General features: G+C 45.4%; 1 protein-coding gene across 1 annotated transcript in view; it reads right to left on the bottom strand.

Annotated features, from left to right (window-relative positions):
- Nucleotides 1-322: 322 nt before the first annotated feature.
- Nucleotides 323-9683, bottom strand: part of EXT2 (exostosin glycosyltransferase 2) — a 69835-nt gene continuing 60474 nt past the window's right edge. Inside the window, exons 10-13 of the mRNA XM_009872027.1 lie at nucleotides 8207-8350; nucleotides 7636-7764; nucleotides 6347-6429; nucleotides 323-683 (exon numbers count right to left, since the gene is read on the bottom strand). Coding sequence (XP_009870329.1) covers nucleotides 545-683; nucleotides 6347-6429; nucleotides 7636-7764; nucleotides 8207-8350 — 495 coding nt within the window. The 3' untranslated portion in view covers nucleotides 323-544. The remainder of the gene's footprint in view (nucleotides 684-6346; nucleotides 6430-7635; nucleotides 7765-8206; nucleotides 8351-9683) is intronic.

Raw genomic sequence — 9683 nt, 5'->3', positions numbered from 1 at the left:
TTTGCCCTTTAAACCGTGTGACACCACAGATCATATAAAAAATTAAACAGAAAACATTTGTCTCAGGACGCAGAAGAAAATGCTTGTTACACAGTTACTTAAGCCGATGATTTTTAAGCCCAAAAGACAGAGACCCACCAAGGGTGCAGGCAGCAAGTTCCATTCCCAAAGGATGGGTGCTGGCAAACCACAGAGCTGCAGCACATGCAATACAAGAGGTCAGTCACGCCAGCCAGACCACCGAGAGAGAGAGAGATTCTGGTTTATTCTTCCTCCTTTGGAGAAAAGTGCGCGTCTGCCATTTCCAGGAGGACCCAGGAACAGGTTCAGTCCTCTGGGAGCAACAGAGAAGCAGTCGTTGAGCTTTCCACCACCTCTCTGTGCCACGTAAAGGGAAGACAACAGAGCAGAACCCAACATGAATTCCCATCTCCCTCGGATGCAACCCGCTTTTCTGGCGATATTAACTCTTCAGGGCCTTCTGCTCCTCACAGCACCTTTTCAGCTGCTGTTTTCATCGCCCAGGTTTGTCTCACAGCTGCCTTTACAAGCTGCCGATATTGGGAAAGCTCTTGAGCTTCTCGGGAAAGTCATCTTTGTAGAGGACGGGGTCAGCACGGTGCTCCACAACTTTGAGAGGCATGGTCCCAAAGACAGAGGCAAACTTATTGATGCATTCAGATCTGGGGGGAAAAAAAAAAAAAAAGCAAGCAGCAAAATTAGGAACCCCAACCACCAGGCTCCCACACCAACGTAACCGGCAGAAACCTCCCCTCTCGTGCTTGGAAGTGTTTCAGCCGCACTGGCTGCTAATAAATAAAAAGAGAGCCTCGCTGCAGAGAGAACTGAAAAGAAGCTGGTGTTCTTTGATTTATCCGTTTAATCACAGAGACGAGCACGGGGATGCTGGCAGCAGCACATGTGCACACGGAGGTCAAAGCTTCCCTTCTCCCTCCCCCTAGAATTCCAGTCATTCTTAAAGCGATGTACATGCTGTAAACCAGAACAGATTAACTGCCAACATGTCTCTTAAAGGGCCACTGTTGGGTCAATTTGGCTCCTAACGAAGGTTTTGCAAAAAACGAGCCTTTGTGAAAATGGAGCTCTAAGGGGTGGGAGGGGGGAAGGAAAGCAAAAAAAGCCTGTTTTTTTTCAGGCTTCTTCAGAAGCTCTATCATTCCCCACAAAAATAAACACGCCTCAGTGTATAGGCAGCGTTGACTGTACTGTAAAAACGAAGCTGAATTAAAACTATAAAATGAAAGCAACTCGTTTGTTTTCCTTGTCTAAATAAAGAGATATTGAGCAGCAAGGCATCACATTAGCACAACTAAAAGATCAGGCCATCGATGACTCTTTCAGGTTTAATAATCTCAGGTGTCAGCAGCTCTGCGGAAGGGAACAGGGCTTCAAAAAACAAGCAAACAGATGTTTAACCTTCCGTCGCTCCTTTAACTCTTCCCCTGACAGGCTCGGTACCTGTGGCCGCAAGGCGGGGAGAACTCAGCTCACTCAGTTACCGTTAGCCGTGTGCTTTTATAAGCCAGCTTTTAAGAACTTCAGGCACCAAGAACCATGACTGCAGCCCCCTAGAAAACAGGTCACGTTTCTCTTGACTGTTCAAAAAGGGAAAACAACCGAGAAACGAGTAGTCGGGCTCAGCTCCAGAGGCTGACGTGCCGCAGGAGGTCCTGGCACAGGTCTTGCTCCCCAACCATCGCACCCTCTCCCGACCCCTTCGAAGGGTTAGGGGGGGTCACTATGGCTCCGGGATAATTTTACTCAACAGACCTGGTCAATCACACCAACTGAGTGTGACAGGTTTGTGATGGGGACTGCTCGACGCTGGCCCAAACATGCTTTTGAAGTAGATGGGACAGCAAGGCTGGTTTTCAAAATTAATTCCGCAGCCTCCAAGCCATCCCACGGCTCCCTCCTCAACGCGAGTAAAGGACTGGAAAAATACAAAGCCCAGGTTGTTAAAGTGCTGCCTCCCTGCATGGCTGTTTCAAGCGATTGTTGATCACATTTCAGGCCATTTTCTGGCCTGAGAAAAGCGTCAGAAAACCACTACACATAGGGTGATACTTGGATGAAATATTTACACAGGTAATACACAGCCTCTGTTTCACTTTCTGCTACCTTCTCATCCCCTCGTGCTTCTTCCTACCTCCAGACTCAAATCTTTGGACCAAGAAACAGAGTGTAAGAGGAAGCCTATGTGCAGTGTGAAGCAGCCTCTAGACTTGGCACAAGCACTGTTTGCTCCAGGGTAGCACAGACCTGAAATGGCAAAGGAGCCATCGGGACTTCGCTTCAGTCCTGAAGCAAAGAGACCCAAGTAGTCGTTCAGAGTCTACAAAAAACAAGGTGAACCATCAGGAGGGTGAGTTTTGGGCCCTGGGCACAGAAATATCACATTAACACGGAGAGCAAGAACCGAATGTTTGCTCCAGGAACACCAGGCAGCTTCTGTCACCTCCTCGAGATGCCCAACATGAGACATCCCAAAATCAGACGTGTCAGGCTTCTAAATCACATGTCGCGCCTGAGAAACGTGGTTAATCAGGTTGAGTGTGCTGGAGAAATCTCGTGGCGGGGAAACCACAACCTTCAGAGGCGAGGAGGGAGATGCGCGTGTGAGAAGTTTGCACAGCTGCTGGCCCTCACTGGGTGCTGGAAGAGAGGAATACTTCTAGTCTAGCGGTTCAAATCCTGCCCCTGCCAGTGATGACTGAAGGACATTGTAATGTAGCAGCTGCTCGGTGGCCGGTGTGAAATGAATTCGTTATCTCAAGGCAGGTGTCCGCAGCGGAGAGCAGGAGACAAAACGGAGTGGAGAGCGCACACAAAACTGACCTCTCCCCTCCGGAGGTTATGCTCCCAAACCAAAGACGAGGTCTTACAAGAAAATATCGAGATGGAATCCTTCTACAGCCAAGCTTACTGTGGTGGCAAGATCGTTCAAGCGTACCAGCACAGTTATCTTTAACCTCCACTTCATTGTTAAAGAAATTCCGGGGGAAAGAATTCCAGTACGTTCTAATGTCTCTGGCTGAATTAGAAAAGTTAGTTGTCAGGAAGTCTCAAATTCAAATATAAGAAATACGAGGCTTTTTTAGATGAAAGGGATGTCATGCGCAAGCTACAAAACGTTTCGAGGGAAAGTCACCCCTTTCCAAAAATCTCATCTCCTGCACTGAACTAAATCACTTGAACTCCAAAGCCTTTGCCACTTTTGCACAATATAAACCAGAAAGGACATCCATGACATTAAAAGTTCAAAGCTAGGTAGCCAAGAGATCGTAACAAGTCATCTTGATATGGAGGGGAGGTGTTTTTCTTGGCTGTGTTGATAGTTTTGCAAATTTGTACTAACAGAGGCACGTTTGGTTCCAAAAATTATTTTCTTTTCCTTCTTCCCCCCCCCCAACTCTCTGACAGCCTGCAGTTGTGCTCAGTAAGGAATTAAGATTCTATGAACTCAGACATTGAGAGCCCTGTTGCCCCTGGCAGACCAGAAGAAGTTCTCTCTTCAACTGTTTCCTCTCCTTCATAACCCAAATATTTTTTGGCAGGGTAACTCTGCACCTGCAGCCTTCGGCCACCCATTACCTGGTCAGTTTGCCTCTTAAGGGAAGGGTTTCTTATTTGGACTCTAACAAATACTTTCACACCCTAAACAAGACACTGCTGCTGCAGGAGCAGCTCTCCCCTTCGTTGCATCTGCTACACAGGCAGTTGCCCTCTAGGCTGCATTTTACAGAGCTCTTCATTTTTGAGAGCCAGATGCAAAGATGTTAAAGGCTGAAAACTCAGCGTTACTTAAATGGCATCTGTAAATACAGGGATGACAAAATCTTCCTAGAGCTTCTCCTGTGACCTGCTGTAAAGGCTGACCTGGGGCAAGAAGGGGATCCTTGGTTCAAAGTGTGTTTTAATGATAGAGCCCGACAACCCTGGAGACTGAAATCTTTTACAGATCTCAGAGAAATTACACAGCAGGAAGAGCAGCAGTGTCGGCTTTCCCGTGATTTGCTCGAAATATCCTTCAATATTGGTCCAACCTCTTAACGAGAGACTGACTTCTCCAAACTTTTCACCCTTACAAAACAATCACCAGGCGGTCACTGGGCACCGCTCTGCTATTTCTGGACCAGAAACCTAACACTAAACATTGTGCATGCCCATGACGACCCTGCTAAACTGTTTGTTTCCCAAACAGGAGGCTGATCCCTGGATATCCAAGGAAGCAATTAGCTCAGACTACCTGCCCACTATTTCTGAATAAAACCCAAGGAGTCGGGCCCTTTGGGAAGCTGAAAATGGCTCTTTGCCTCGGAGCCCAGGTACTGTTCTTAGTAGCAAACACTGTAAAGTCGTCTATACAAAGTTATTCTTTTATAATGTGACAAAGATTCCCTGATGCATGCTCTTTTTCCAATCAGCTTCTCTTCTGACTCTGAAAATAGCTCGTGTATATCCATATAAATATATATGTATATATATATGTACATATCAGAGCCGTAAGAGCCTTGACTCACTGCAAAGCTTGGAAAATTCACTCTAGGAGTTGCTATCATTTGTTATCTGCTTACAAGGAACACCTAGCTTAGAGGATTCAAAAAAAAATGAAACCCTTTCAGATTTTCCAAAGCTACAAAGCTGCCAGCTCCGTCCTTCAGAAGTTTTCTGCAGTCATTTTTACCATCTGAGTGGGGTTCGTTTTACTTGGGTTGAAGGTAGACGATAACAACGCAGAGGGAGAAGCAGGTGTAGCGCCCAGTTTCAGGAGGGCATGAATGATCCTCAGAATAAAGCCTGAATACACTCAGACTGTATTTTCTCCTGCATTCAGTCTACGCCAGCACGTAGTCCTTCGGCCGGGCAAATACAAGGATGTGGATTTGCAGTCAATCTAACATTGCCTGCAGGCCAGTTATCTCCACTGCTGGAAACTGCAGAGGAGCAAAGCAACTCTTTAAACATGTTCTCAATAAACTGTCAATGATACTTTACTCTGAGGGTACAGGAATAGCTACAGACATGGAAGCCTGACCTTTGCCCTGCCTCATAATGCACTTTGGAGCAAAAAGCCCTTTTTCACCTTCTGTTTTTATAGCACTTATCTTAATGAGAACCTAGTTCACCACCAAAATTCCTACGTGCTGTTGTAAAGCTACTAGGATGATCATAGGAAAGCTCAAGTAGCTTCAGGTAACCCATCCTTTAAGCCAGCACAGAACTGCCAGTCACAGAACAACCTCTTGTGATGTCCTCTCAGCTAAAGCCGAAGGTCTACGAAGCTTCCAGCCCCATCCTTAAAAAGTTTTCTGCAGAGTCATTTTTACCATCTTAATGGGGTGCTTTTTACTTCTGACTTGCATACTCTTATTTTTTTTTTTAATTTTGTCACATCTTCCGACGGTCTCTTCCAGCACTACGGCTGCCCCTGCTCACCTACCCCAAATTATTTCTCCCCAGGTCTGCCGGAGGGACGCAACAGCCCATGAAGTCTAAGGTGAAATGCCTTTGTCAGTTCTAAATCTCGGGTTAACCTCACCTAATAAGTAGGATGTACATTTATTGTTAAACAGAAGAAACTTTCCCTTGTATTTTACACATTTAGAAGCCACGGCAGAGAGAAGGTTCAGTATCTTGGTCAGGATTGCAAAGCTGTGTAATTGTAAAGCAGGGAATACAATTGCTATACTTACCAAATTCAAGGATTTCACTCTTGACTGCCTTTCCAAATATAAATACACTTCATTTCAAAACTGAATTCTCAGAAAAATATATTAACGCTGTCACTGTTAAGAAATGTGATGTGTAATTGCGCAGGCAAATGCCTTTCATTAGCAGAAGCAACGCGCTTCACAATCTTTGGAGGAAAAACAATGTACAAACATCAATTCAAATAACATTATTAGTAATTTATATCCTTGCCACTCTCTTCGGTAAGCTAGCAACTGTCTGGTTTAAGAGAAATAAATCTCATACTCATTCCAGTTAATGTTCCACAGCAAACCAGAAATGGAGTATTACTGAAAGCACTGTCAACAACCTGAATTTCATCTATGTGTCCAATGTGCTTTATGGCAAAACTGCTAAAAATTGTGCTCTTCTAAAGTCCTTCCTTGGAGGGAAAAAAGTCCCCTTTTCAGTGTCACATCGTCCTCTGAACGAACGGCTTACCGCTGATCAAATCCATGCGGCATTCTTTCAAAATTTGCGATTTACAGAAACGCAATCAGCGAGCGTTTTTGATCCTAATTTAATGAGACAGAGGGTAAGATTCTCGGGCTCAGAAACAAGGCAATCGGAGGAATAAAGGGTGGTCACTCACCTCTCCACCATGTGCGTCTGGTCCAGCGATAACCCATCAATTGCCGTGCATTCGGGACATTTGAACTTCTTCCGTGGGGTCACCTGCGGAAAGACACGCCAGAGATCATCAAACAGCAGCAGAAGGGACATTAATCTCCTTGCACAGAGAGCGGCGCGATACCTCTGAACATGCCTGCAGTGTAAGCTGAGCTGTCTCAAAGAGGAGAGGAGGGGGGAGGCAAAAAAAAAAATAAAATAAGCTACTCCATTTCTCCATTCAGCTCCATCTGGCCCGGCCGACTGCAAAATTCACAGGGGCCCAATAAAACCGGCTTGGAGGGGTTTTTCCTTCTGTAACTGAAAAGAAGTGGCGATGACAAGCTCCTTAATTCCTGTTTAATGACTGTTTTCTCACTGCCAAGGTCCCTGTATAAACACCATTTGTTCTTGCAGCCATAACAGCGATGAAATATAGCTTCCCATACTTCACCGTAACGTTAATCCAACAGACGCTCCTTTGCTCGCTCCAGTTAACAGCCGACTGGCAAACCCTGCGAGGCTCTCCGAATCGCTCAGAGGTGCCAAATTACTCCGCTCTGCCCTCATGCAGCTCGAAAGCTTTTTTCAGCAAAAACACGCACTTTATCTTCTAAAGACTTTTCTAGGAAACGCGGCCACCGGTCCCAGTAAACGATGATGGACGGATGGGAAAACGGAGCCCGCTAATTGAAGTAACGCCTGGTGGCCTCTAAATCTCCTTCCAAGCTGACATGCTTGGAAATAAATGTACGGAGTGAAATGTCCAGACCTGAAAACGTGTCGAAACATGTCAGGAAATTAATTCGGGGATAAAAAAGTTCATTTAAAGCTGATCTTGCAATTAACATTCTTGCAATTAACATTCCTATAAATCAGCTGTTGCCAGGCCACGACAGAGCGAGCTGAGGACAGTTGGCAATTTCTTTCCTCCAGTGATCTTGAATAGTTAAAATATTTGTATGTGGGTGTGTATATATACACACACACACACACATATATATATATAGTTATTACTTAAATTACCTTTTTTATAACTCACCCCAGTAGCTAAAATAACCAGAAACAACTGGTAAAACGCACTCCTCTGTTCCCAGTTAGCACAAAAAGTTTTAGTAAAAGGGCTTTTCCACCATGGAAGGAGAACAAGACACCATACTGGGGTAAACAGGAGAAAAAGGAGGATTAAGTAACATATCAAAGCCAATAAATTGACATGAGTATGTACCTCATGGTTTTAAACTCTAAAGATAAACCGCAGTAAAGTCCCACCTTAATGACCGATTTGCCGGTGACGTTTGCCACTAGAAAATTCATGGCGATATCTTCACAATTCATATGAGCGTCCACCCAGTTCTTGATGTCTCCAGGCATTTTGTAGGTGTAAAGATAGTTGAAATACTGCAGGACAGGGGGACAGAGAAGATAATTTGAAATACAGGTGCAGTAAGTATAAAACTCTAAGTATCTCGCTGAACAGCGGGGCAGCTGAGGATGGATCATGGACAAACTGTGACACCACCTTTGGCCAAGGACTACTTGAGCAGATAGAAGAAAATAATTTGGGATGTTTTAAGTGTATAACTGCTCCTTTCGTGGCCAGCACAAAAATTTCTTCACAATCAGGTTGTTTTTTTTCTTAAACTGCTAGCTACTGAGCTACCGTCACCGCAAAATGCGCTACGTAGTTACAGGTCACACAAACTGGCAAGAGTTCCTTTGTAAGTTCACGAAGGTAAGGGTTTTATTTTACAGGCAGAGAAAAATCAGTTGTTCTCACAACCCAGAGGGCTCTAAAAAATGGTCCGTGTCATACATTAGTATTCTCCAAGTTGTCTCTCACCTTGTGATAAAACGCTGCCCCCGTGAGCACCATCGAGACTTCGTTGGTCCATTCCGACTCATATTTCCATTTGTTCATCTCGTGGTCCCAAAGATGCAGGCGGCCTGGGTATCCAACCAACCTGTCGGGGAACTCGCGCCAAACCTGACGAGAGGCAAAAAAAACAACCAACAAACATGACACACTGCTCAGCGGGCCGGGGCAGCGAGAAAAAGCAAGCGCCCAGGCGCGACGCATCTGCTCCAGGAGGGTAGAGCGGCAGCGGCGTGAAGATCGTTGCAATTCTTCTGAGTTTCAGTTCTTGGAATAAGAAGCTTCTTGGAAGAAGCGCAGAAGAGCCCAAGCTTGCTCTGGAAGGACCCTAAAACTCAGGGAAACCTCAGGCCAAAGTGAAAGGCTCCTGTTGTAGAGAAACGTAAGCGAGTACTCAAAAAGACCTGAACGCTAACTAAACCCAAGAAAGGCTAAGAGGGAACTTTTGGTGTTAACTTTGGCTACAACCTGACTGCTTTCCCAGCTGGACTCAGACCTAACCAACCTGCTTCCTTTGATAGGAACGGGCTTAAAACAGGCTTTCGTTTTAATATTTCTGGTATTCTTTAGTGGGTGCTTGGACGGATCTACTGCTACATGGAAGGGCCTCTTTGCCCTTGACTCGTTCCAGACAGCTGGTTACAATCAAGATACCATCCTTGTCACTCCATCCATTATTTTGTAGCTGACTACAGGATCAAACAGGGTAGACAAGAACAAGGAGAAGGGCATCATTAACGCAACCCCAGTTCTCCACACTGCTGGTCACGTTAACTAATGGACAATTTTTGCGTTAGGAAAAGAAAAACAGGGAGGAAGGTTCAGTAATTATTTAGGAGGGCCTGAACGCCGTTCGCTGGCTAAACACACGCCTTGCCTTTTTGCTGATCAGTAAAGGAGTTAGTATTTATCCGCATTGCTTGCGAACAGGTTACTCGAAATGTGTCCTTTAACCCAAATAATTGCTAGATTTCTTGGAAGAATGCGAGTCTTGACTCTCCAACACACGGTGTTAGGTCACAAGAGCCGCTGTTCTGGGTCGGTAGCGCGCGAACAAACCCACGCATACCCAAATTTCATCACATACACACGATCAGCAACAACAACAAAGCCAGAAGATCTCATAAATGCCCCACGACCCCTTCAACCAGCACACCTCTCTGCTCTGCACAAAAGGCCAAGGAGCCCTACGAGTGGAACCGTCCATGAAGAAGGCATCACCTGAAATTCCACCACCCTTCGGGCACACGCTTGACATGCTAGTACGTTTCAGTTGGGAGGCTGAGGACTGTAGACAAGAATTTTGTGAAAGTAAATATGATAAACCCATCGTCTTCAAGGCGCCGCTTTCGTATCTAGAGTTCCGTGATTTTCGCATAGACCATGTCATCTACACATCTCAACACGTTTTATTGCTGCCACTTAATCCAGCTTCAGAATCCCA

Source organism: Apaloderma vittatum, unplaced genomic scaffold (genome assembly GCF_000703405.1).
Source record: "Apaloderma vittatum isolate BGI_N311 unplaced genomic scaffold, ASM70340v1 scaffold4796, whole genome shotgun sequence".
NCBI classification, from domain to species: Eukaryota; Metazoa; Chordata; class Aves; order Trogoniformes; family Trogonidae; genus Apaloderma; species Apaloderma vittatum.
This window is presented reverse-complemented; position numbering and strand designations above follow the sequence as displayed.